This window comes from Eptatretus burgeri, chromosome 5, assembly GCF_056783735.1.
Source record: "Eptatretus burgeri isolate ZD-2024b chromosome 5, Ebu_testis_v1, whole genome shotgun sequence".
Lineage (NCBI taxonomy): Eukaryota > Metazoa > Chordata > Myxini > Myxiniformes > Myxinidae > Eptatretus > Eptatretus burgeri.
Window position 1 is genome coordinate 33419853 of NC_140965.1, and position 27898 is coordinate 33447750.

A 27898-nucleotide genomic window follows, 5' to 3' on the forward strand; every position below is an offset into this window, starting at 1 on the left:
ACAAGTCAGAGAGTTCCAAGGAACCCCAAAGTCATCCCACTCAAGGTCTTGGTCGCTCATAAGGTCTTCAACCAAGCCAACAATTTCCCCCCAAGTTGTAGCAAAAGCAGTATTTTCATTTTGTATTTCAGATACAATTTCCTGTGAGAGAAAATAATAATGTATTAATTAAGTTATTTAATTATTAAACGAGTCGATGTTTAAAAGGAACTAAAAATAGGAAAATAAAAATCTTACCTCAACAGATAAGAGGTTTGAATCCAGTTCATCAACTTGAAGGTTTAGTTCTATACAAGTCTGAGAGTTCCAGGCAAGCACACAGCACACCATTGCTAGCAAAAAAATGTTTAAAATGGAGCCTGGGCTTGAGGCTTTTATAGGGAAAGACTGTTGGGTGTGGTTTCCTGTGGAAATTCCCTGGTGGAATTTCATAACATGCTGGAAACCATTTCATAACATGGAAACCAGAGAAACTGAAACATGCTGGAATTTTCTAGTGATTTCTTTGTGAGTCAGAGATGAACTGGAAATGATGTAAGAGTAGGTGGGCGGGGCTTAGAAAAAGTGGGCGTGGCTTAGAAAAAGTACCTCATAAAAAGTGGGCGGAGCTTAGCAAAGTGGGCGGGGCTTAGAAAAAGTGGGCGTGGCTTAGAAAAAATACCTCACAAAAAGTGGGTGGAGCTTAGCAAAAGTGGGCGGGGCTTAAAGAAAAGTGGGCGGGGCCTATTGAATACCTTGTGGAAAGTGGGCAGGGCTTAGCAAAAGTGGGCGGGGCTTAAAGAAAAGTGGGCGGGGCTTATTGAATACCTTGTGGAAAGTGGGCGGGGCTTAGCAAAAGTGGGCGGGGCTTAACAAAAATAACCTGTGGCTCAGGAGGTGGTCAAACAAGAGCATTAAGAGAAGTTTATCATTTCGTAATAGCACAAAAGGGGTATCTTAAAAAATATAAAGATTCAAATGTTTTGTTTGTCAATATTTTAGATGGGGATTATTGTGCAAAGAAAATTAAACTATTGAAGGAATTTGAGAATGAACAAATCTTTATAGGTTCAATGAGTGAGCTGTTCAACCCCCAGGTGTTCAATTCAATGAGGTTCAACCACCAGGTTAAAAGGGGAGACAAATAAATATACCTTGGGATAAAAAGGGGGTTTATTTTTAGGGAAAAAAAATAGGAATCGCTGAAAATCCCCCATTCATTTACATAGGGAAAAGTGAGCCAGAATCAGTATATTCACCCTACTCATGTGGTTTTCACCATGCTCATTCTCACACTGCGTGGCTTCCACACACCGAACATGCACATGAACCATTTCGCAGAGATACCGCAGCCGAATTCGCCATTCCCATTTATTTAGCCGTCTTACCCAGCAGGGAACGTTTACATGCTGGCCCTCCTGGGACAGATGCAGGCTGACCCTGGTGGGTCCCAATGAGTTGTAGATGCAGGTGAGTGAGAGTTGCAGTTGGGAGGGTACACTGTCAAGCGATACTGTGTGAAGCGAGCTCTGAAAATAACTGTTGGGACAAAAGTGCGACTCAATGAGGTGGATGCGCTGGAAGATGCAAGGGTTTATGGTGTGTGCGTGTGTGCGTGCGTGTGTGTGTGTGTGTGTGTGTGTGTGTGTGTGTGTGTGTGTGTGTGTGTGTGTGTGTGTGTGTGTGCGTGCATGCGTGCGTGCGCGCAAAAGATGTGTAAGAAGAGAGTTCTACCATGACTGGTCAGCACCTGTCCCGTTTGGTGCTTTGGGAAGTGTCCTACTTGGCACCTTTGCATTCATTCCACTGGGAGCATCTTGTTTTTCATTTGGTGCTTTGCGCTCTGCTCGGAACACCCATCCTGCTTGGCGCTTTCTCATTCTGTTTGGCGCTCTGGAAGCCTGGTCAACCCAACCAGGTCTCCCTCCCTCAGGACGTGAACTCCCTCAGGATCTTGACTCAAAACTCAGCCCTAAGCGCCATACTGCTTTGCACCGTTCTTGGACTGCTCTCTCCTCCCGAACTGTACTGCACATGAACTCCCTACAAACGACTCCATCAGGGGGTTTTATTGTCCCTGGACTGTCTCCAATCTTGCCTGCTTTTTTGGTATTCAACACTGAATGGCTGTCACGCATTGCAATCCAGCAGCTGAGATTCATCCTCCGGAGCATGGAGGTGTGGTGATTTGGGAACGCTTTGCTCGATCCGTGATGACTGGAAGGATTTATGACAATTGAAATGCTGGAATGGAGATTATTTGGTCAAAACACTGGTGAGGTGAGGTGAGGTGAAGTGTTTTGAGAGTATGGTTTAGAAATGAAGCATGAAAATGGAGGTTCGAGCACGAGTGTCGGAAAATGAGGGTTTGAGGATGGGTGTTTCAGAATTGGTGTTTAAGAACGAGGATTTGGATATGGAGTTGGAAAATGAGGGTTTGGATGCAGAGTTGGGGAATGAATGTTTGGGAATGAGGAACACAACGATGGAGAAGGTTCTAACTGTAATCACAACACACATCTCTATCCCTGATATGTGGGGATGGGTAACCGAACTAAACAGATTCACTTTGGAAATATCTAAACACCAGGGTTCTTTTATGTGTTGAATGTAACTCCCCAGGGTCTTTCAAAAACCACCACACTATATATGTAGAGAGTGGGATAGACATTGATATTTTGTTCCTGTTTATTGCAAGGAATCTTTCCATATAATGTTACAGTTGGTGATCGGTCACACGTCTGCACAGCACACAGCACATGGATTAATTACAACAAAACATTACAGGCAGCATTTTTCGAATCGTGCCATCAAGCAGTATTGTCGGTTTGGTGGGAGAAGCCTGATGGTTGGGGTTGGTATTCTTGTTTGCTGATTAACTGATCTTTTCATTATTCAAAGGGGTGGCAGAGGTGTTTCAGACGCAGGAATGATACCATTACACCTACAGTCATCCATTTGGCCCAACAGCAACGTCTGTACTTCATTTTTATCGATAACGATACATGTCCACACCATGTTCATAGTCAACGCTGCACTTCAGGACCACATCACTCACATGGATTGCCTGTCACAATTTCCATATTTAAATGCAATTGAACATGTCTGGGATGGCTAAGAGAGGCACATTTGCATTCACCAGGTACAGCCACAGTCTCCTGATCAACAACAAGAGGCTCTAATTGAGAATAGTGCAACATCCCAAGACGAGATCCAAATTGTCCGATTTGGTGAATGATAAGACATGTCTGCAGTCGATCAACGTCACACACAATATTGAAGTAATTTCTGTCGTTGGTTGTTATCTCCATTTGTGGGTTTCAGGAGGTGGGAGGAAGTTCTCCCAGAATTCAAAATCTCCACCTCCTATTTATTTATAAAGGATCATGATTCATGAAAGAAACTGTGAAGTTTCGTTCTCATCATCTGGTTCCAAGAGCTCTTTTCAAAATCTTCACTGAACCTCTGACAGCCTCCACTTGTAGCTCCTTTGTTGTGATATTCCCAGGAATGATTTTTAAACATTCACTGTGGGTTTTCTTTCTCATTCCTCTTCCTCTGACTATCATCTATCTATAATTCCAGCAGTGTGTGTGTGTGTGTGTGTGTGTGTGTGTGCGTGCGTGCGTGTGTGTGTGTGTGTGTGTGTGTGTGTGTGTGTGTGTGTGTGTGTGTGTGTGTGTGTGTGTGTGTGTGTGTGTGTGTGTGTGTGTGTGTGTGGTGTGCTTGTGACCGCTGTTTCTCGACAACCACTGGTCCGATCTAATTGAAACTTACCAGGTATATTGCTGGGGACCTGAGGATGTGCCTTTTCAAGGTTTGATATTAATCGGACAAGTGGTTCCCAAGTTATTGCCATTTATTTACCAACCAATGACAAGACACGTTGCGTGGGCGTGGCCGATGGGGGAAGGGAAGCTCAGTCGCGTTCCCCATTACGGGTTACAACGTACGGGCTTCCGGAGAGTGATGACTTCATGTATTCTAATAATTTCTCGATTTCTTATGCGCATTTATAGATAAACACAATGCCCCAAGTTATGATCGTTTTCATATTAGATGGTGCATAAATTTTGGTAACATCAGAGTGCTGGTATGCTCCAAACCAGGAAGTAATTTTTTTTCTCGACTCTTCTCTTTTTGTTTTACCTTGCGATGACATTGCGAAAACGCAAAATACGTTGGCGCTAATTGAATATTTGGGCATTAAAAGGAAATTGCGAATAATCGTAACTGCGAATAATATGCGAACTTCCGGGCCACGCACGTACGGGCACGCGAGAGCAAAGAAACGGCCTGTGTGGTTGTATCTTGCTCGCGGTTTGAATATTTATTTATTTATTTATTTATTTTTACGGCACGTCCGAGTCTATCTGTAATTCCAGCAATCTCTGTGTATCTGTGTGTGTGTGTCTGTGTGTCTGCGACCGCTGTTTCTCGACAACCACTGGTCCGATCTAATTGAAACTTGCCACAATATTGCTGGGGACCTGTGCATGTGTCTTTTCAAGGTTTGATATTAATCGGACAAGCGGTTCCCAAGTTACGGCCATTTATTTGCCAACCAATGACACAACACGGTGCTATGACGTCACAATTCTTTGTCTTTTTTTTTTTTGCACGTACGGCCACGCACGTATGGCCATGCATGTACGGGCACGCACCTACGGGCATGCACTAGTCTATCTATAATTCCAGCAACCTCTGTGTGTCTGTGTGTCTGTCTGTGGTGTCTGTGACCGCTGTTTCTCGACAACCACTGGTCCAATCTAATTGACACTTGCCAGGAATATTGCTGGGGACCTGTGGATGTGCCTTTTCAAGGTTTGATATTAATCGGATAAGCGGTTCCCAAGTTACGGCCATTTATTTGTCAACCAATGACAGGACATGGTGCAATGACATCACGATTGACGTCACAATTCTTCTTTTTTTCTTTCTTCTTTTTTTGCACGTATGGGCACGCACATACGGGCACGCACACACGGGCCGCACATACGGCCACGTACGTACGGGCACGCACATACGGGCCCACACTCGTAGGTACAATTTCAGCTTTCTTCAATTTCCAGGTCCTCTTTATCTCATTTTTCAGATCCTGGTATTTGGTCATTTTCCTAATTTCTGTATCATCTGGTCCAAAGTTTTGGAAACTGAAACCTTGATCAACAATGATGATTTTTCCTTTTTGTGTTTGAGCACCACATCTGGATGTAATCCTTTGTTTGTAATGTTCACACTTAAAGGGATCATATTTTGTCACACGTGAGCATTACTTGTTCATTTTCAAGGATTGGATTTAGTTTGTGTTTCCATGATTGTTCTGGGATTGAGATGTTGAAATGTTTTCAGATGTGCCAGTGGATTACTCTACAGATGTTGTCACGTCTTTCTGTGTCCAGCTGTTCCGACATGAGTTTTTTTACATCCCAAAGGGGGATGGCTGGTTATTTCTGTTTCTTCCCAACAAAACTTGCGTTTGTCTGATTGACTCAATCCCGCCAATTTCTTTGTGTAGTCTCCTTGGTCTTGGGCATTGATGATGACTCGTTCTCCATCCCAATTACTTTGATCTCTTCTTCACCATTCCAAAGAACCTTCTCTGTCCTGTCAAGCTCTTTTTTTTTCTTTTTCTTATTTTAATCTTCCTGCTCCTTTGTCATTCTCCCATTTGTTGGAGGATATCTGCTGATATTTGTTTTTGTAATTTTCCATCTTTTTTTTTTCTTTGCAGTCATTGGGCTGTTTGTTTCTGTTCGTATTCCTGTGTTGTGTCCATCATTTGCACCTGTTTTCGGAAGTTTGTTGCTAAATGGATGAAGGATCCCTTTTCTTTTTTGTTGTTTTCTTGTTCGTGGACAAATCTCATCCGGCAATCTGTTGAGCTTTTCACATACTCCGCTAGTCCTACACACCATGTTCTGTGCACTTGGGCACTTGGTTGAGCTCCATCTAACCACCTCCGCCTCCTTGCATCGGTAAGTACAACCTTGGTGTGCATTGGTTTTTGTGGAACATCTTGTGACTAGTTAGAAGTTTCCTTGTTTTGGTTTCAAAATTGTTGATCTCCAATTGTGGCTTGTTTATGGCGGCACAGCTATATTGGAATACCGGCACTACAAGTTGGTGTATAATGACGTTGATTTTGTTTCTTGGGGAGATGGATGAATTCAGAATTAGTCTTATTCTGCATAAGTACTGAACTTGTTTGTGTGTACTTTCTGCTGGTTAAAGTTGTTTGTGCACATTGGTATACCGGCATCATTGCCAATTGGCACAATCTTTTCACGCAATCATGTTGTTTTTGCAAAACCTGACCTTTGCTTCATGTTTGAATGTATTAATTTTTAACTTTGACGTTGATAATTAATATTTACTGTTTTTATTTTTTGTAAAGCACTGAGATTTGCTTTTGAAATTAAAAGCGTGATTTGAAAAATAAATCGAATTGTACTGATCAATGTTCTGGTACTTATAAAATAGAATATGAACATGTTTAATCTTCACATCAAAAGAATGCAAGCACAGCACAGCACAGGTCAGGTCAGTCTTTTGGGACTGCACTGGTAATGTAACCAAGTGCTACCTGCCGCATGGTCGGGTTGGCGGCAACTAAACAGACACCCTTCACTGGCTTTGCAAGTGGGGAGGGTGACTGAGGCACCCTGCCAGGACTAAAAAACACAACACCTGACAAAGGGTGGATGAGCTCCCTTTTGAAGACAAGAGCCGTAAAATGCAAAGATGGTGTCTCCTAACAAAAAAACACCAAATGGGGGTAGGAAAATTCATTTTTCCACCTGGCCTAGTTACCCCATCCTACACAGTGGTCCTGTGAAGAAGTTTCCTTGTTTCAGGACAAGGTGAAAGTTTTGCCAGTTTTTCCTCTTCTTCTTTTTCAATGCAGCCCTTCACATTTAGTAGCTCTCAGCCTTGTTTTCAGTGAATGTCAATTTCAAAAAGCAAAAACCTCTGTTTATTATTATTTTATTTTATGAGAGGTATACATCACATGTGCTGGCCCCATTCTGTTCTCATCCAAAAGTGCACACATCATGTACCTGAACAGCTCCAGTTAGATTTTCACTCTCAACACCCTCATCGGGTTTGTGGGGAAAATAAGAGAGAGGGCCAAAAAGGGAACCAGAACTAAAAATAAATAAACTGTTTTAAAACGAATAAACATTTCTACTTTACATACTTGTATGGCCCCACGTGTAATGAAGTGTAATTCAAGTCTAATGACGAATGTAAACAACCAAACCTGGCAGTGGCAGCACCAGCTGGGCAAATACAATACGACTCATCGAAACATGCATAGCAAATTAATTAACTCGTTAACCCTTTTCGGTCATTTGTGAAGCAATATATTTGAAACTATATTTAAATGGCATCTCATTGTCATGTGTGCACTCATTCCAGTGATGGGATCTATTCCAATTATTTCAGTTTTTCTTGTTGTGAACCATCATTACATACATTACGATGATAGTTTATGGAAAAAGAAAATCAGGTTATGAATATGTTGTATTTGCGTTCAAGATAATGATTGCTGATTATGCCAAATATATATTACATTTGGAGATGTATGTGGATATTCTTCACAGTGTCATATGATGCATTAGGGGCTATATCCTGTACGGGTCACCACTCCAACGCAGGTTATCCCAAATGGTTATTACCCCAGTACAATGGTACTAATTTCACCGACCTTGGAAGGATGACAGGCTGAGTCAACCCCACCTGGTGTTAATTCAATGGTGTATATGGGCTTCAACTCAGGACCCTAAGGTCCCAAACCAGCCACCTTAACTGCAAAGCCAACACCAAACTGACCACATATTTATTATGTACATATTGGAGTGGTGAGGGTATTGGGTTGTTGCATATCTGATGTGATGTCATGAAAATGCACATTGATAATGTGAAAATTTTAAAGTAAACGCAGAAGAATACATGACCTCAATTTAAATGTGTCGCAATCACAGCTTTTATCATAATACTGTAATGCATATCGATGTAAATGGGGCATGTTGCACCGTGCAGCCAGAACACTCATTTGAGGCCAAGAGAAAATGCATTCATAGTTTGCAGTAACCCTCCAACAAACATATGATTAAGCATTTATTTATTTACAGGATCTAAGGCTTGCTGTGGAGTGCTACCACGCACATGCACACGCACACGCACATCTCACACACATGGACATACAGATAAATGCATGTGATATAACACTTGGCTGTTCGTTAAGACAAACACAGCCACTGAGCTTGGGGAAGTGCCATAACTTCCAAGGGTAATCTGGGTATCAGTGATGCCACAACAATGGCCACCACATTTCTCTACACACTCAGTGGGGGTATATACCTCCACCACACAATGCCTGATCCACGAGAACATATCGGGCCCAATATATATTTTTTGAGAGATCTTGCTATATGTTGTTTTGGCCTTCTCTCTCAATGGGGAAGAATCACTTTAAAAATTCTAGCAGCCAGATCTTCACCAAAATCGAATCAATTTGTCTTTGTCACACACCCAATCTGTCCATCAAGTTTCGTCCAAATGCATCCACAACTTTTTGAGATATTCTGCTCTATATCGGTTTCTCCCTTTCTCTCAATCGTGAAGAATCACTTAAAAATTATCAGGTCCTGTCCGTCCTGATCTGGATTCAGATCTTCACCAAAATTGAATCAATTCTTTCTTGCCACATGTCCGAGTTTCGTCCGAATCCATCCACAACTTTTTGAGATATCCTGCAAACAAACAAACAGACAAAAACAGACAATGGTGAAAACGTAACCTCCTTCACTTTCGGTGGTGGACATAATTACTTGTTTTTACCAATCCATTATAAAACTGAGTGGAGTAATGTTGATTTTGTGTGTGACAAATTAGTTTATAATCTGAGCTTTTTCTCAATATGTAGTTTGTGGTATAAAAGGTGGAGAACTCCTTTAAAATACACAAGAAAAAGAGCAATCAGAGATTGCAAACCCTCACCAGGACTTCTTTTGAGTGGTGTATTTTTATAGGTTTTCGCGTAAATCCAATATGGCTGCCAAACCATGTGATGTATGACATCAGATGTGTGATGCTTCTGTTCCTCATGGATAGGCAGTTATCTGTGTAAAGTTTCACCTTCATTTTTCAGCCGTTTCAGAGGTTTTTAAAGGTTAAAAATAAAAGTGGCTGCCGAATCACGTGACCAATGATGTCATCAAAAAAAAATTGTGGAACTTTTTATCCGTAGATGACCCTCAAAAAATTTTATATTGATCGAATGTAGCGTTCTACAGATGCAATTGTGACGTCATAACGGAGGAATCTATGACATAATAAAAATACCGCTCATTCCCCATGAGGAGTACTTGCTATGTGCCACTTGTGCACCCATTGCTTGGGGAACACTTTTGTGAAGATTCCCCTCAATTTGTCCAGCGATTTTGTCCAGAAAAAGATTTTTGAATTTTTGTTTTAATAATATGGCTGCCGAATCACGTGACTGGTGACATCATGTTTTTTTTTTTTTCTGTGGACCATTTTATCCCCAGATGACCCTCAAAAGTTTTCATACTGATTGGATGTGGCGTTCTACATATGCAATTATGACATCATAACGAGGGCACCTGTGACATCATTAAAAAAAATCACCCTCATTCCACATCAGTATGTGCCAAGTTATATGGTTACGAATCTGGAAGCCATTTGCACACAGAGACAGCAGCCCCCACAGTTCAGTTATTTAGATAAGTATGTGTTTATAGTCAGGGTCCCGTCCTTCTGTCTAATGGGAATTTCGTGTGTGCGCTATGAGTTACTTTTATAGACAGGTTTTTTTTATATCTTTAAATCTTCATCCTTCATTTTCACACCATCGTCGTCCATCGCCCACGTGTAGCATGTCACGTACAGGGGTGAGGTTCCCTCCGCCCACCGTGAGCTCGTCCAATCAACGGCCGCCACGAGTCGCCCGACAACCCCTCGTCCAATCCGGAGGCGAGTACCTCAGAGCTTTTCCCTCAACCCACGGGGGAGGGGAAGGATAAGACGAGGTGGCGAGCCGTCGTCGAAAGAAGGTTCGCCCTGTCATCGAAAGAAGGTTCGCCCTTTCATCAAAAGAAGGTTTGCCCCATCGTAAAGGAAGAGGAGAAGGAGAGGAAGCTTTGTCTTGCCTGCTGGTGTCTCGTCTGGTCCGTTCCCGTGCTGGCTGGCGTCCGTGGCGTCGTCCCTGGTTCCTGGTGCTTGGTGCTGCGTTGTTGGCGGTGGGTTCGAGTCCCGCCACCGTGACCTCCACCAGGCTCTTCCGAATAAAGATCCGATGGGGTCCAGTTCTTTTTGGTGTGTGCGTGTGTGTGTGGCGCCGTCCTGTAAGTAGAAACTGTCTAAGTGCCCTGTGTTCATTGTACATTACTTTTCTTCATTCAGATAACTCTGCTCTTTGTGAGTTCCCCTCCCAGATTATTGTTATAAATAAACCCCCGTGTTAAATGTTCCAGTTTGTTATTCGTGTTTTCTTTAATTGGCCGAGCAAGGTGCGTATTGAGAAATAGAAAGGCTGGCTGTTTGGGCCGGTAAGTTGTCATTGGGTCCGGCGCGGCTTTGGTAACTTCCGCTCGGTTATGCCGGATCCGAGTCGGTGATAGCGACTCGGTTCGGACAAAGTCGGCCGAGGGTGTGGTTTCCCCGGTAGTTAGATGGCGTGGGTACTTAGGTAAATTGGAATTAGACAAGTGGACCCGACCTCACGCTGTCAAAATATTGTTGACCAAGGTCCTCTAAGCAACCCGTGACCTTTCGGAGTTGTCCGAGAGTCACGACCTAAATTCCGGGTGTTCGGTGGGAGACGGATCTACTGCTCCCCCTGGTGGTCGTTTATCGCCGCCGCACCCCAGCCCACAACAATATGTGCCAAGTTTCATTTTTTTCCCCTTGGTGTAGTTTCAGATAAAGGCCCAAAGATTTTACATTTTTCAAATATGGCTGCCACACCACGTGACCTGTGACGTCATAATTATAATTGAAACATCATACATGAGTAGTCGCACCAATGGTGAAAATTTCGTCTCAATCTGCCAAGCGGTTGCGGAGAAAAACACGAAACTTCTGTGGGGACAAACAGACAGACAGACAGACACAAACAAACGGACCCAAATGCAATCAATACCCTCTCCGAATTCTTCGGTGAGGGTAATAAGAAACATCTTACATTTTACTCAGTTTGCCTGGAAAAAATACCATATTTTCATATTGGATAATGAAAAATTAATCACTCAAACAGTTTATATTTGGTTTGACTCGGCTGTGGTTTGAATTTCCAACTTCCCAGACTAAGAGCGGATGTTCCAACCATTACCCCACCGAGTCTGGTATTGCATAGATAAGAATGATGCAACACTCATGGTTCTTCTATTCAGTGTTTTTTTTTTCCTCCCAAGTTTGACCAAGTGTGGACCACTTCATTCTGCAGGAAGGAGCGGAGGAAGAAGGAGCAAGTGTGTATCAATCGTTGGTGATCAACACTTCCAAGGAGATTATGTGCTTTAGTGACTTCCCCATGCCACCGAACTTCCCCAACTTCATGCATCATTCCTTGATTTTGCAGTACTTTCGACTTTTTGTGGAGAGGTTTAATTTGATGAAACATATCCTCTTCAAGGTTTGTTGGATGTTGACAATTTTGGGCTTTGGGGGTCCAATATCGTGTTGTATCTGAAACTTCACTGCAGTTCTCATTCTGGAGCAAGCACCTTTACCACTGTATTAACCATTCACTTCATTTGATCAAAGCGGAAGCAATTTGAGGCATTCAGTGAGCAACCGTCAGTTTATTCTTCGACCATGACATGCATGGATCATGTGCAGTACATGTGTGACATGCTAGCACCCCAGAAACTTATGGAAAGTAATTACTCTCGGAAGTAGTGACCGGAAGTATGACCAAATGAGCAGAATGTTCCTTCCATACGCCCTTTTGATGCACACATCCATGCAACCTGCCACTTCCAGTGTAAATCTTATTTAAACTCATGTCTCGACTCAAAAACAAAAATAATTATTCTCAACCCAAGACATGCCATCAAACTTGATTAAATCAACACGACATCAAATGCCTGATTTACATTGATCACAGCAAACAATGAGAGGTCATATAAAGTGATCCCAATTTGTTCCATCACAGCAAGCAAATGTTGAAAAATAACCAAAGATAATTCATGGCATTGGCTCTTCCTATATCTCGATTTCCTTGCAAATTACTTTCACCTCCTTGTTTGTGGCAAGAAGCAGATAACACTTTGCAATTAATAAAATATTTAATTGTTTCCTTTGCAATCCAGAGAAAAGTAACAGCAGTTACAAAGCGAGTGGACTTCACAATTTCTGGTCAATGGAATGTCACTGTTGTGGACGAGAATGGGAAAGAAGAAAGCACAGTGTTTGATGCTGTCATGGTGTGTATTGGCTACCATGTGAAACAACACCTTCCTCTGGACTCATTCCCAGGTATGTTTTATGATCTCTTTTCCTTCGAATCAGTGGAATCAGACTAATTGTTATTAGGGTACCCAGTCAAATGGACTGGGTAAACTATTGTTTTTCTTCTGTTTATTTCTTATTTCCTTATTATTTTTCCGCCGACAATTTGCGGGTTCTTTTGCTTTAAAAATCATTTTCTCAGGAACGGTAAGTCTGATCGAAACGAAATTTTCACCATAGTATGTATCTTTTTTATCGCAAACTTAATTGATAATTCTGACGTCATACTTCACGTGTTGCGGGCGCCATCTTGAAAAAACCGAGAAACTTTGGACCTCTGTATCTCTAAAACCGTGCAATGGAAATTTTTTTCGCTTCATACATTTTAATGAACTTCCCATCGGGAACACGGGTGATTTTTCGTGACGTCATCAGTGAAGCGGTATCCTGGTGAAAATTCGTCAGGTAGAACGCTGCTTAGGAAAAATCTAAAATTTCTTGTGCCTCATCAACACAATTCACTGCAGAAAAAAAAATTATGACATCATAGGTGACTTGGTTCAGCAGCCATCTTGCTTTGAATTTTTTTTTTTAATCTTCTCCAGAACGGCAGTACAGATTGAGGCGAAACTTTACACACACATTCCCTATGACGTCATTTTTCAAGTTTGTTAATTTCTTATTGATAGGTCACATGGTTTGGCAGCCATGTTGAATTTACCTTAAAACCTTCAAACATCTTCTCCAGAATGGCTGGTCAGATCAAGGGGAAACTTCAGAAATGTATTTTCCTTGGGTAGAGGATATAAGTTTGTTTGTTCATAAATAATTGATAGGTCACATGTTTTGGCAGCCATGTTGGAAAAAAGAAAAATATTAAATAATGTTTTCTCTGGAACTACTAAACCCATTGAAGCCAAAAGTTGCATCCATCATCTACCTATATGTCTACATACATCGTAAAAATTATGACATCACAAGTCACATGGTTTGGTGGCCATCTTGGAGAGAATAACACACCTTATCTGATTAACACGAAACTACAGACACCTGTTTCCCTACATGATATGAAACAGAATATAAATTTCTGATGTCATCAGTCACATGGATAGTCAGCCATCTGGGATTGAAAATTAATAAATTTTAAAAATCTTCTTCTCCAGAGAAGCTGGACAGATTGAGGCAAAAATTCACACACACTTTCCATAAGACATCCTTTCACAAGTTTGTTAATTTCTTATTGATTGGTCACAGGGTTTGGCGGCCATATTGAATCAACCATAAAACCTTCAAACATCTTCTTCTCCAGAACGGCTGATCAGATCAAGGGTAAACTTCACACGCATATTGCTCAAGCATAAGGATGTAAGTTTGTTCATGAATAATTGATAGGTCACATGGTTTGGCAGCCATGTTGGATTTAAGAAAAATATTAAACTAGAACTGCCACTTTATAACTGCTGGCAGTGATGACCGGGTACCCAGACGTCCGCCTTTGATACAACATGAGACTTTCTGTTGATGATAGTTGCAAAGTTTTGCTTCGATAGGATAAGTGGTTCCAGAGAAAACATTATTTATAGTGATACGAATACAGCCCTGCTTCGAGACAATGCGGGACTGATGAGAAACGAACTGGGGAGCACAAAGTGTTCAATCTATTTATTACGTATGCCGTCAGCTCTTTTTCCTGGAGCCATCATCGGTCTCAATTGAATTGCAATTCCTACACACTCAAACGCATGCAGGTGCAGCCAGGTGAGCCTTCTGGAAAAAAAAAAAATCTGAAAGTTCTCAAATTCAAATAATTAAATAATTCTGGCTGCCAAACCGTGTGGCCGATCAGGTTGAAATTTTAAAACTATGTTTCAAATTTCGTCTAGATAATAATTGTTAAGTTTCACATATATGGACACAGCGGTTCCAGAGTAAATATAACTTAATATTTCCCCTTCAATCCAACATGGCTGCCAAACCGTGGGCCCTATCGAGTTGAAACTTCAACCCTTCATTCCACATGATGGTTCCATCATAACTCTGAAGTTTCACATTAATGATGCAGTTGTTCCAGAGTAAAGATTAATTAATATTTTTCCTTCAATCCACTATGGCTGCCAAACCATGTGTCGTACATTAAAAGTGGGGGGGGGGGGGTGGGGGAGAACGTTTTGTTCTTCATGGAAAGGCGGTCATACTTGTGGAGTTTCGCCTCGATCTGTTCAGCCGTTTCAGAGAGAATGACTTTTAAAGTAATTAATTTTCAATCCGATATGGCTGCTGTACGATGTGACCTATTACAACATAAATTTAAATTCTCCCTCAAATGGGGAAGTGGATTCTGCTTGGTAAATTTCGTGTTAATTGGACAAGATGCGTTTTTCTATCCAAGATGCCCTCCAAACCCTGTGAATTGTGACATAAAATTTTTTTACCGTACATGCAGGCATGGGGGTACATTATAGTTGCCAAGTTTTGCTTCTACAGGTTGTGTGGTTGCAGAGAAAACATTATTTAATATAATTATTGAATCCAACATGGCTGCCAAACCATGTGACCAAACAATTATTCATTAACAAACTTATATTCACCACCAGTTTGCAATATGTAAGTGAAGTTTCCCCTTGATCTGAGCAGCCGTTCTGGAGAAGATGTTTGAAGGTTTTATGGTTAATTCAATATGGCCACCAAACCATGTGTCCGATCAAAAAGAAATTAAAAAACTTGTGAAAGGATGTCTTGGGGAAAGTGTGTGTGAATTTTTTCCTCAATCTGTCCAGCTGTTCTGGAGAAGAAGATTTTAAAATTTTATTAATTTTCAATCCAAGATGGCTGACGAGCCATGTGACCTATGACATCGTAAATTTACATTCTGCCACCAATCCTGGACTGGAATAAGTGTGTGAAGTTTCGTGTTAATTGGATAAGGTGCGTTTTTCCATCCAAGATGGCCACCAAACCACGTGACTTGTGACGTCATAATTTTTACCATGGGTGCATACACGATTGTAGATGATAGTTGCAAATTTTTGCTTTGACAGATGAAGCAGTTCAAGAGAAAACATTATTTAATATTTTTCTTTAATCCAACATGGCTGCCAAACCATGTGACCTATCAATTATCATGAAGAAACTACATTGCTTATGCTTGAGCAATATGTGTGTGAAGTTTCCCCTTGATCTGTCCAGCCCTTCTGGAGAAGAAGATTTAAAAAAAAAAAATTCAAAACAAGATGGCTACCGAACCAAGTCATCCAGGACGTCTCAATATTTTTTCTACAGTGAATTGTTGTGTCGATGAGGCTCAAGAAATTTCAGATTTTTCCGATGTAGCGTTCTACTTGACGAATTTTCACCGGAATACCACTTCACTGATGACGTCACGAAAAATTACCCGTGTTCCCGATGGGAAGTTCATTAAAATGAATGAAGCTAAAAAAAAATTCCATTGCACGGTTTCAGAGATACAGAGGTCAAAAATTTATCGATTTTTTTTCAAGATGGCGCCCATGCCACGTGACCTGTGACATCACATTTATCAACAAGTGGTGCCAGGCACAATAAATCCCGCCCATTTCAGGAATAAAGTTATTTTGGGGATCAAATTTAAATTTGATACATCCTTAACCCCGATCTTCACAAATATGCATTTTTCACGATCGGATTGTTCGGGTTTTAAGTCACAAATAGAATAAGGTTCACTATAAGCTTAGTTTGAAGTAAATCGGATCATTTTTGACGAAGTTATGAGCGAAAAACGATTCTGACCTTTTCGTGACCTGACCTTGACCTTTGACCTAATTGGACCCAAAAGTTAATGGAGTCGTCCGAGGTCCATTACCCACCTGTGGATACAATTTGACAGTGTTTGAGCCAGCCATTTTCCCATAAAGTTGTATTTTCGTAACCATGTTTTAGTTTTAATGGAAAATTTGTAATTTTGACTGATGACCATCACCCCCAAAACTTCAGATCCTAGCGATCTTCACAAATATGCATTTTTCACAATAGGAATGGGTAGGATTATAAGTGACAATAAGAATAAGGTTCACTACAAGCTTAAGGCCCGGTCACACCTTGACGTTTTAGCCAACGTATGCCGATTTTTGATTTTTTTTTCTAAAACGCTGGCACACGTTGAATACGTTATGGGTAAGTTTTGATAACATTGAGAGCACGCTGAAAAACACTGCCATACGTCGTTGTACGCTGGCTTTAAACGTTGTACTTTTCGGTTGTCCTCAAATTTTTTCATGCTTGAAATTTCACGACGTATGCCGGCGTATGACTCACACGTTCCGCTACGCTGGCCACAAGTTGTATGCACGGTCTGCGATCGTTGACAGACGTCAACACATGCTCCTTTTAAGTTAATCATAAGTTGAGACACGCCGAGGTAATGTTTAGCGTACCCGAAATTTATTTCTAACCTATGATTAACGTGTTGTTGGCACGTTACGCGATCGTTACCACACTGACAGACGTTACTTTTAAGTTACTCATAGGCTGAAAGACATCGGTATAATGGATTGTCCTTGCGTCAGCGTCCACGGCCACGGCCAGGACACTTATTTGCAGCATTCTTCAAACTTTTCTTCGGCATGACGAGGATGTTCACACTTCGATGTCTAGCTTGGCTATGATTCCAATTGTCCATCGGCAGCGTCTATTTAAAATAGTCGAGTTTGAGCGTTTTAACACGTTCAGAAGAAACGCTTCAAATTTCCAAACCCCAGCGTCAAAAAACAAAGGCGAGTGACAGCAATTTAAATCGTTCATTGTAAACAATGAAAATAGTTGAGTGGTACCGTTTAAAAGTCGTTGCGTGTAAAAAAAAATCCAATTGTTGAGCGCAAGCGTCTACTTCCAATAGTGGGGTGTGAGCGATTTAGCACGTTCAATAGAAACGATTAAAATTTCCGAGCGCCAGCGTCAAAAAACAAAAGGCGAGTGACAGCAATTTAAATCGTTCATTGTAAACAATGAAAATAGCTGAGTAGTACTGTTTAAAAGTCGTTGAGTGTAAAAAAAATCCAATTGTTGAGCGCAAGCGTCTACTTTCAATAGTGGAGATGCAGCCATTTAAATCGTTGAGTGGCAGCCTATGAATAGCAAACCCCACGTCACCGGCAAAGATAAACTGCCGCACGATATGGATAAGTTAGGCTATCGTTGGGCATAGTTTGTGAACGCCGGCTTCACGATAATTATTCGTTGGTATATCGTATCTATAAGTAATCAAAGCGCTGTATGCACATTATTAGTTCATTGTGCATTTGTCCAACCCGTTATGAATAGACCTAAATCGTAAAAACAAGCTATAGCTCATTGTTGAAAAAGCCCCATAAAAAATTAGCCGTGAAGAACTTCGAACAATGGTGAAAAGATGTCTCCTACCCGTGGACATGCGGACGCAAGGACGATCCATCATAACCCACACCCTCCCCCTCACACTCACCTACGACTGCCAACATGAACAAACTACTACTAATTCTAAAACTAATACTGATACTGATACTGTTACTGCTGACATGGACATCGACTCAAAAAGGACTCGAAAACACTGTTGGGTTCCCCTTTTATGAGCAGCATTTTTATATACCAATTCCCAAAACCGCTGGGAACACGTCTTTATATGGCAGTTGAAAGCTAGAAACACGTTAATTTTTTTTTTTTTGTCGACCGGAAGACGTCATTGGAATACGTCTACATACGTCGATGTGTGTTGGGACTACGTAAAGAATTGGTTCAAAGTTCAAAGAAACCAAATGAATTGGTTCCATCTACACCTCACTATCCGAAAACATGGACCATCTTCTATCTTCTCATCCAAACTCTCTCTTCCTCTTATGTGGTGACTTCAATTGTCATCACGCCAGTTGGCTACGTGTGGGTACCTCTCTCACCTGCCATGGCACCTCAGCAAAAGCTTTCTGCGACTCATTGGGACTGACTCAATCGGTCAACTTCCCGACCCGGATCTCAACCAATGGTACTCCATCTCTTCTGGATCTGATTTTGACAAATTTCCCTGACAATATCTGCTGCTCTTCCTTCGCTCCAATTGGTTCTTCTGACCACATCCTTGTCAAAGTGGACATCTATCTGGCTGTTATCAGAGAAGCACCTCACCGCCGTCGAGTCTGGCATTTCACTCAAGCCGACTGGCAGGGTCTCCGAGCAGCCATCAAACTTACAGACTGGTCTCCTATCACTACTTTCTCAAACATCAACTCATCCTGGGAATTCTTTCAAAGAAACTTGCTCTCCCTCATGCACAGATTTATCCCCTCTCGTCTTCAGTTGTCCTACCCTTCCTCCCGCCCTTGGTTTACTGAAGCTTGTGGCGAGGCAGTTGTCCTGAAACAACTTGCCTTTGCCTCATGGAAAGCAAACCCAACTGAGGGCAATCTCAGTTCTTTCCACAAAGCTCGGAACAAGTGTGTATCTACCCTCAGGAGAGCCAGAAAACATCTTTCTCATCTCAAGTCTGAACTCTCAAACCTCTCTCCCTCCTCAAAATCCTGGTGGCGTTTAATCAAATCTGTTTCTGGTGTATGTTCCCCCTCCATCCCCTCCCTTACCTCAAATGGCCGCACTGCTGATTCCACACGTGATAAAGCTGAATGTCTAAACTCGGTGTTTGCAGCTAAATCTTGTGTCCTAAACCCATCACTATCTCTACCCACTTTACCCAGTCGCACCCAACTGTCCCTGGACTCTGTATCCTTTTCTCCTGACAAGGTGGAGAGCTTGCTTTCAAACCTCGAGTCAGATTCTGCAACCGGTCCAGACGGCATCAGCCCACGTGTCCTCAAAGCCTGCTCTTCTGCTCTTGCTCACCCCCTCTCTGTTCTATTCACCCTCTCATTTGCCCAAGGTCATCTGCCATCTGCTTGGAAATCTGCTAACATCACTGCCCTGCATAAAAAGGTGCAAAAACAGATCCCTATAACTACAGACCAATCAGCCTTCTCCCAATCATCAGCAAGGTGATGGAATCCATCATCGCTTCAGATATGAAATCCTTCCTCTTCTCCAATGGCTTGATTTCCAATCATCAATTTGGTTTCAGACCAGGTCACTCTACCCTGGATATGCTGCTTCTGCTCTCCCATCAATGGATGGAGGTCCTCAATGCCAGACAGGAAATCCGAGCCATATCCCTGGACATATCACATGCTTTTGACACAGTCTGGCACCCTGCCCAACTCACCAAACTCTCTTCCCATGGTATTCAAGGCCATCTCCACTCATGGCTCGCAGACTTCCTCTCCTGTCGCAGTCAACGTGTGGCCCTAAATGGAGTTCTTTCATCCCCTCTTCCTGTGCAGGCTGGAGTTCCTCAAGGTAGCGTTCTGGGCCCTGTTCTTTTTCTGGTTTTCATCAATGATCTCTCGGACTCTGGAAAATCCTCTATTTCTCTTTGCCGACGACTCCACCCTCTGCCGTACCATCTGTCATCCCTCAGACCGGCAAGCAGCAGCTTCTTCGCTCACTGCAGATCTGGATAAAATCACAAACTGGTCCAACACGTGGAACATGTCTTTCAATCCAGACAAATCTCACACTCTCACTATGTCTCTTCGAAAGGACCGTTTACAAACCCCCCCCCCCATCCACTTTCTCAACAATCCTCTGGAAGAAGTCTTTTCTTTCAAGCTTCTAGGTCTCACTATCTGCCATGACCTTTCCTGGGAAAGTCACATTTCCAACCTCGCCTCAAAAGCCAGTCGCCGACTGGGAATCCTCCGTCGTGCTAAGTCCTTCCTCGGCCCTCTTGAGCTCCTGACCACGTACAAAGCTTTTGTCCGTAGCCTGATGGAGTACTGCTCTCCCCTCTGGGCATGTGCTTCTGCCTCCCACCTTTCTCGGCTTCACGCTGTCGAAACCAGGGCATTTAAGATCATCGGCATCTCCCGCAATGAAGCTGAGTCTTTGGGCCTCTCACTCAATCACCGCAGGTTGGTCGGTGGTCTTTCTGTCTTCTACCGACTCCTCTCCAGCCTTGCCCCCCCTGCTCCCTCTGCAATTTGTCCCCACCACATTTCGACAGGGCACTCAAGGTCCGCCAACAACCCCCTTCTGGTAAAACTAGCAAAATCACGAATCACTGCTCATCTTCACTCTTTCATTCCTCTTTTTTCCCGCCTTTGGAATAAACTTCCTCACTCTATTCTTTCCCATTCTTCCCTCCAGGCTTTCAAAACAGCTGTTCACCACCACCTCTTATCTTCCCCCATCCAAATCCTCGATCTTTTCTACCCCCGAAAATCCACCCAAGCCCACTTCCTTCATTTCTCCTGCTTTCCTTCCTGAAAGTCCCTGAAATGTCCATCTTCTCTTCGCCATGTTCCCCGTCCCATCCCCATCCCTCTCCCTTCCACAGTTCACCTAATATGTCTGTTCCCCACTGTGTTGTCCCTTCCACTCCCGCCCCTCTTGTCTCATGCCTCCTTGCTGTGAGTTGTGTGTTTGCTCTCATACGAGCCTCGACCAAGGTATACAAAAAAAAAAAAAAAAAAAAAAGCACGTCAAACATAAGTTAGAAATATGTTTCGCGTAAAAAAGACATTACCGCGACGTGTTTCGACTTATGAGTAGCTTATAAGTAGCCTTTGTGGACGTGTTTAAGCGTCCGCATATCGTGTGTACAACTTATCCCCATCGCATGCGGAACGTGTGTCATACGCCGAGTACGTCGTAAAATTTTGAACATGTTTAAAATTTCTTGACGTACTCTACTTACTACGACGTATGACAGCGTACTTTAGCGTTCTACTCACGTATACCAAATTTACTCATTCCGTATTTGACGTGCCCCAACGTTTTAGACACATTTTTCTTAGGTCGGCATACGCTGGCAAGATCGCCAAGGTGTGACCGCGATGTTGACACTTCCATTTCTACGGCAGTTATGATTCGAATCGTTGTGCGTCAGCCTTTTAATAGGCTACGTCACGACATTGTCGGCGATGCGTGCAACGCGCTATGCCTAAGTTAGACTATCGTTGGGCATCGGTTGTGTAGGCCGACAACAGGTTCAGCATTCGTTGGTACAAGTTATCTATAACACAACGAAACGTTCTGTGTCCGTTACCAATGCGTTATACATAAGACCAAGTCGCTAGGAATACGTCCGAATCTTTAAAAAAAAACATCAAAAGTTCAACGTAAGCCAGCGTTTTACATACATTTTAATACGTTGCCATCGTTGGCAAAAACGTCAAGGTGTGACTGGGCCTTTAGTTTGAAGTAAATCAGATCATTTTTGACGAAGTTATGAGCGAAAAACGATTTTGATCTTTTCGTGACCTTGACCTTGACCTTTGATCCAATTGGACCCAAAAGTTAATGGGGTCGTCCAAGGTTCATTGCCCACATGTGGATTAAATTTGATAGTGTTTGCTAAAGCATTTTTGCCGTAAAGTTGCTAATAGACAGACAGAAAAACAAATAGACAAACAAACCGGACAATTACAATATCCCGCTCCCTCCCTCTGGGATTAATAAAATAAAATAAATTAATAAATCAAATTAATAAATTTAATCAAGTTTGCTATCAAAAGAGATAATACTATGGCGAAAATTTCGTTTCCATCGGACTTACCGTTCCTGAGGAAATGATTTTTAAAGCGAAAGAACCCGCAAATTGCCGGCGGAAAAAGAATAAGGAAATAAGAAATAAGAAATAAACAGAAAAAAAACAATAGGTTACCCAGTCCATTTGACTGGGTACCCTAATAATGTTTTCTCTGGAACTGCTTCATCTATCGAAGCAAAAATTTGCAACTATCATCTACCATTGTGTATTCACGCATGGTAAAAATTATGATGTCACAAGTCGCATGGTTTGGCAGCCATCTTGGATGGAAAAACGCACGTTATCCGATTAACACAAAACTTCACACACATGTTCCAGTACAGGATTGGAGAAGAATGTAAATTTATGAAGTCATAGGTCACATGGTTCATCAGGCATCTTGGATTGAAAATCAATAAATTTTAAAAAATTTTCTTCTCCAGAACGGCTGGACGGATTGAGGCAAAAATTCACCCACACTTTCCACAAGACATCCTTTCACAAGTTTGTTTATTTCTTATTGATAGGTCACATGGTTTGGTGGCCATATTGAATTTACCCGAAAACCTTCAAACATCTTCTTCTCCAGAACGGCTGGACAGACTGAGGAGAAACTTTACACGCACATTCCGCATGACATCCTTCTTCAAGTTTGTTAATGAATCATTAATAGTTCACAAGGTTTGGCAGCCATGTTGGATTTAAGAAAAATATTAAATAATGTTTTCTCTGGAACTGTTTAATATATCAAAGCGAAAATTTGCCACTATCATCTAACATCATGTCTGCACACATGGAAAAATTATGACATCACACGTCACATGGTTTGGCAGCCATCTTGGATAGAACAACGTACCTTATCCGATTAACAAGAAACTTCACACACATGTTCCAGTTCACGATTGGAGGCAGAATGTAAATTTATGATGTCATCGGTCACATGGTTCGTCAGCCATCTTGGATTGAAAATTAATAAATTTTTTAAATCTACCTTCTCCAGAATGGCTGGAAAGATTGAGACAAAAATTCACACACACTTTCCCCAAGACATCCTTTCACAAGTTTGTTCATTTCTAATTGATAGGTCACATGGTTTGGCGGCCATATTGAATTAACCCTAAAACCTTCAAACGTCATCTTCTACAGAATGGCTCAACAGATCAAGGGGAAACTTCACAAAAGTATTGCTCAAGCGTAGTGAATATAAGTTTGTTCATGAATAATTGATAGGTCACATGGTTTGGCAGCCACGTTGGATTCAAGAACAATATTAAATATTGTTTTCTCTGGAACCAAATATCCTATCGATACGAATCTTTGCGACTATCATTTCAGTCTCATATTGTATCAAAGGCGGATGTCTGGGTACCTGGTCATCACTACCAGCAGTTATAAAGTGGCAGTTCTAGTTTTTATTATTTTTGATTAGTTTTTTCCCTCAATACTGGACTAATGAAATATTCCAGGAAGACCTGAAATGTCAAATGATTTTTACAAGAGCATTTTATCCTGGTTACAAGTCATTTTTACCCCAGTTTTGGTAAGTTAAAAACTCGGTTAAAACACAGCAATGTAGGATATTCAATATTGGTTGTTCACCCCCAAAAAAGAATCAAACTATAGTGTATTGAACTTACAAAAAAAGTTGAAAATAATACTTTTAAAAAATGAATTTGGTCCAAAAATAAATAAAACTGGTTCGCTCATAGCGGTGTTACAAGTTAAGAGAATAAATAAGAGTGTGGTGTGATTCATTGATGTTACACATAAAATGGACATCATATAAAATGTAGTTCAAATAACTTCATGGTTTTGCAGAATATCATGTTATACTCATTTTTAACTCATCCTTATAATTTTTCATCTGTATCTCATGGGGGCATTTCAATGGACTCAAGATTTAAATATGATGAAACTGCTTTTCGTGAGTTTTTGTACAACTGCCTCAAAACGTCAGGGCGAGGAACCGGCTCTGTCTCGTGTACACTTCATCAAATGCACGATGATCAGGCATTTGTGCTGCACCCCTGGGCATTCCATTGATGTGATTGTTTTAAGATAGGTGGGAGGAAAAAATTATACAATGTTGTGGAATGTGATAAAGATTGATAACAAGAGAATCATAACCTTGAGGCCAGGTGAGACCTAATTAATAATTAGCTAATGGTGCAAAGAGCAGCTTTAATGTGTGGACTTACAAATTAAACTGTTTTATGCAGGGAGAAGGAGAGACAGAAATTCTGGCTGGAGACACTGTACAGGTTCGACCACATGAAGTTAGCAATGTGAGTTGCTGCTGGAAAGACAGTCTGGATCAGGCTCTGCTCTGTGTGTGGCTTCACAGTCATGTTTAGGCTGTTTGAAAACGACTAATCTGTGCTCAATGCACTGGCGCTTAACCATTGACAATACCAAGCACTTCATTAAATTTGATAGGTGGAACTGTGAACTGTATTTGACACCTATTTGTCCTTTCTGCCTGCCAGCTCTGATGTAGCGACTCAACAAGTGTCACTGATGACAAGTAAATACAGTAGACGCCGCTTTATAAATCCACGGTTATAAAATCCAGCCACTTATTGTGACCAAAATGAGTTGGAACGGAATTTTACATAGAGAAATCCGCCGGATAATAAATCCAGCCGCCGTTTAATAAGTCCACCTGCTTGGCACGTGCGTGGTCTCAACCTAAGCTTGATGTAGTTTGTGCTGCTGTGGGGGTGTGTGTTTAACTATAGGAGAACTGGAAAATCCTAACGCGCAGTGTCACAGTGGAAATCCCATTGACTACAGCCTTGTGCAATGATTTCCAGCTCACTCTATGCTTTCATTTTTCGGTCGTCACAGCGGGTGAAGCGTGTATGCGTTTATAGCTTGTGCCGATTGGTTGAATTCTATCTCTCAGCATTTTTGTACTTTAAGAGTCACGAGTTGGGTTGTGATTAGAGAGTCAAGTTGGCGACCACGAGCAAAAAGAGGATCTATCCATGGAGGAGAAGGTGGCCTTATTAGACCGATGCCAACAGTGGCAGAGATGCGGACTGCACTCGCCAAATTGGACAGGGGACTGCAGTTCTCAGGTTTTGCCCATCCCGATTTCCGCCACGTGACGGATTCAATAAAGGAACATTTGCACAAAACCTTCCCTCCCAAGCAAGCGACCTTGGAGAGATTCTTTTGAACAATCCCCTTGTCACCGTTTGATAAATCAATATTTTTGTAGCATAAAGCAGTGGTTAACGACATTCGCTTTTTGTCTTATCTATCCAGTAAGTGGCTGAAAATAGGTTCTCCGCTTAATAAATCCAGCTGGTTAATAAATCCAAATGGCGTTGTCCCATGGTGGATTTATAAAGCGGCATCTACTGTAACGGACAAAAAACAAACTTAATAAATAGATACAAAGTCAAATGAGGAAGTTCAGCATTACATAAAATGACGAACTCCGATTCCTGTGTTGGGTTGTTTTCGACCAGTGTCCCGTCCTGCCGGCACAACTGACGTGTGTTCACCTTGGCCTTCAAGGCAGTCGAATGATCAAGTCCTGTTGCATCATGGTATTTTCCCTCATATGCTGGCCCTCTAGGATTATTGAAGAGCTCAAAGGAATCATTTCCCAATAAACAATTTTTTTTTTTGTATACCTTGTGGAGGCTCGTATGAGAGCTAAAGCATGATTCACATTTGCTCTACGGCTAGGATACGGCAGCCGTACCCCCCCCCCCTGGATTGAGAGAAACGTGCGGCGGCCGCAGAGTTTCTGAGGTGGCCTCAGGGTGGCCCTACGCCATATGGCTATCTTTCACAGGCCGTAGGGGTCTCCGTGGAATTAGAGCGCGGAGTTGTAACTTTTTTCATTTCTAGGTTGGCCGTAGCAATTCGACAAGCCGTAGCCATGACATAGATGTGTTCCACGTCGACCGTACATAGGGCGTACGGTGGGCTTGCGTTATTCGTGCGGTTGCCGTAGGCTCTTATCAAAGAAAAATGAATTTTGCCAACTCCCAAAAAATTACAGCGGCCGCACTATTTCCACGGTCGCCATAGGGTAGTCCTAAGGCTACGTACGGTGGCCTTGCGCTGTGTTCAACGTACGGTGGCCTTGCGGTCTGTGCGACTACCTGCGGGCAATGCAGGGTCGACAAGCGGTTCCCCTACGCCCACCGTGCGTCCTACGTATGGCCTCCATGGTAGTCTGCGTCGACTGTGCGCTACCGCTAGAAATCGGAGTGTAGGTGTTTGCCACCAGTGTTGGGCACAAAAGCGATAATCCGAGAACAGATAATTATCGAAGTTTACTTTTTTATCGGACTATTATCGGAAGTTAACTTCCATTTATTGTTATCGGACCAGTTAACTTCCGATAACTCAATTTTTTAGTCCCATAATGTCCGTTAATTTTTTGTCCGATAACATTTTTATCGTTTCCGGGTCGCATTTCCCCAAACTAATTAAGTATCATTGAGGAGAAAAATGTACATGATTATAGATTACTTGTTTTACAAGATAATGCTGAATCAGGCCGCCGCGTGAAGAAAAATGGAAGAAGAAGAGGAGGAGGTGGAAGAAGAATTAGAAGAAGAAGAATTAGAAGAAGAATTATAAGAATAAGAAGAAGAAGAAGAAGAAGAAGAAGAAGAAGAAGCCTTGCAATGGCGACTTCCTCAGCCATGCGGCTGCTTGGCTCTGCAGGTACTGGGTTCGGTCAAGGTTGGGAAACCCGAAAAATAAAAACATATGTGACTGCTACAATGTGTGACCGTGGAAATACTGCGGCCGCCCTATAACTGCTAGTGGCCGTAGATTTTTTCGACCTTCGGCGCCCGAGCCAAATGTGACTGAAGCATAACACACAACACAAATCAAGGAGGGCATGAGACAAGAGGGGAGGGAGTGGGAAGGACAAAACAGTGGGGAACAGAGACATTAGGAGATCTGTAGAAGGGAGAGGGATGGGACGGGGAACATGGGGAATAGAAGATGGACATTACAGGGACTTTCAGGAAGGAAAGCAGGGAATTTGAAGGAGGTGGGCTTGGGTGGATCATCGGGGGTAGAAAAGATCGAGGATTTGGATGGGGGATGATAAGAGGTGGTGGTGAACAGCTGTTTTGAAGGCCTGGATGGAAGAATGGGAATTAATAGAGTGAGGGAGTTTATTCCAAAGGCGGGAAAAAAGAGGAATGAAAGAGTGAAGGTGAGCAGTGATTCGTGATTTTGGTAGTTTTACCAGAAGGGGGTTGTTGGCGGACCTTGAGCACCCTGCGGAAATGTGGTGGGGATAAATCGCAGAGAGAGCAGGGGGGCGAGGCTGGAGAGGAGACGGTAGAAGACAGAAAGATCACCAACCAACCTGCGGTGATTGAGTGAGAGGCCCAAAGACTCAGCCTCATTGCGGGAGATGCCAATGATCCGAAATGGCTTGGTTTCTACAGCGTGAAGCCGTGAAAGGTGGGAGGCAGGAGCACCAGCCCAGAGGGGAGAGCAGTATTCCATCAGGCTGAGGACAAAAGCTTTGTAAGTGGTCAGGAGCTCAGGACGGCCGAGGAAGGACTTTGCACGACGGAGGATTCCCAGTCAGGGACTGGCTTTGGAGGCGAGGTTTGAAATGTGGCTTTCCCAGGAAAGGTCATGGCAGATAGTGAGACCCAGAAGCTTGAAAGAAAGGACATCTTCCAGAGGAGTGTTGAGAAAGTGGATGGGGGGGGGGTTCTAAATGGTCCTTTCATAGAGACATCGTGAGAGTGTGAGATTTGTCCGGATTGAAAGACATGTTCCACGTGTTGGACCAGTTTGTGATTTTATCCAGATCTGCAGTGAGCGAAGAAGCTGCTGCTTGCTGGTCTGAGGGATGACTGA

At 42.4% G+C, this 27898-nt stretch overlaps 1 protein-coding gene and 1 long non-coding RNA gene across 5 annotated transcripts in view; one reads left to right on the forward strand and one right to left on the reverse strand.

Moving 5' to 3' along the window:
• Window positions 1-2007, reverse strand: part of LOC147026192 (uncharacterized) — a 66903-nt gene extending 64896 nt beyond the window's left edge. The window contains exons 1-2 of the long non-coding RNA XR_015058148.1: window positions 1714-2007; window positions 1368-1518 (exon numbers count right to left, since the gene is read on the reverse strand). This is a non-coding gene — a long non-coding RNA (uncharacterized LOC147026192). The remainder of the gene's footprint in view (window positions 1-1367; window positions 1519-1713) is intronic.
• The window catches only part of LOC147026191 (flavin-containing monooxygenase 5-like), a 187298-nt gene that overhangs the window by 100437 nt on the left and 58963 nt on the right, over window positions 1-27898 (forward strand). For 2 of the 4 annotated variants that reach the window (XM_085881350.1, XM_085881348.1), the window contains exons 2-3: window positions 11453-11641; window positions 12321-12486. In XM_085881350.1, the coding sequence (XP_085737476.1) occupies window positions 11519-11641; window positions 12321-12486 (289 nt within the window). In that variant the 5' untranslated portion in view covers window positions 11453-11518. Of the gene's footprint in view, window positions 1-2001; window positions 2265-11452; window positions 11642-12320; window positions 12487-27898 lie in introns of those variants that run through there. The other 2 variants (XM_085881351.1, XM_085881349.1) reach the window with 2 other exon arrangements.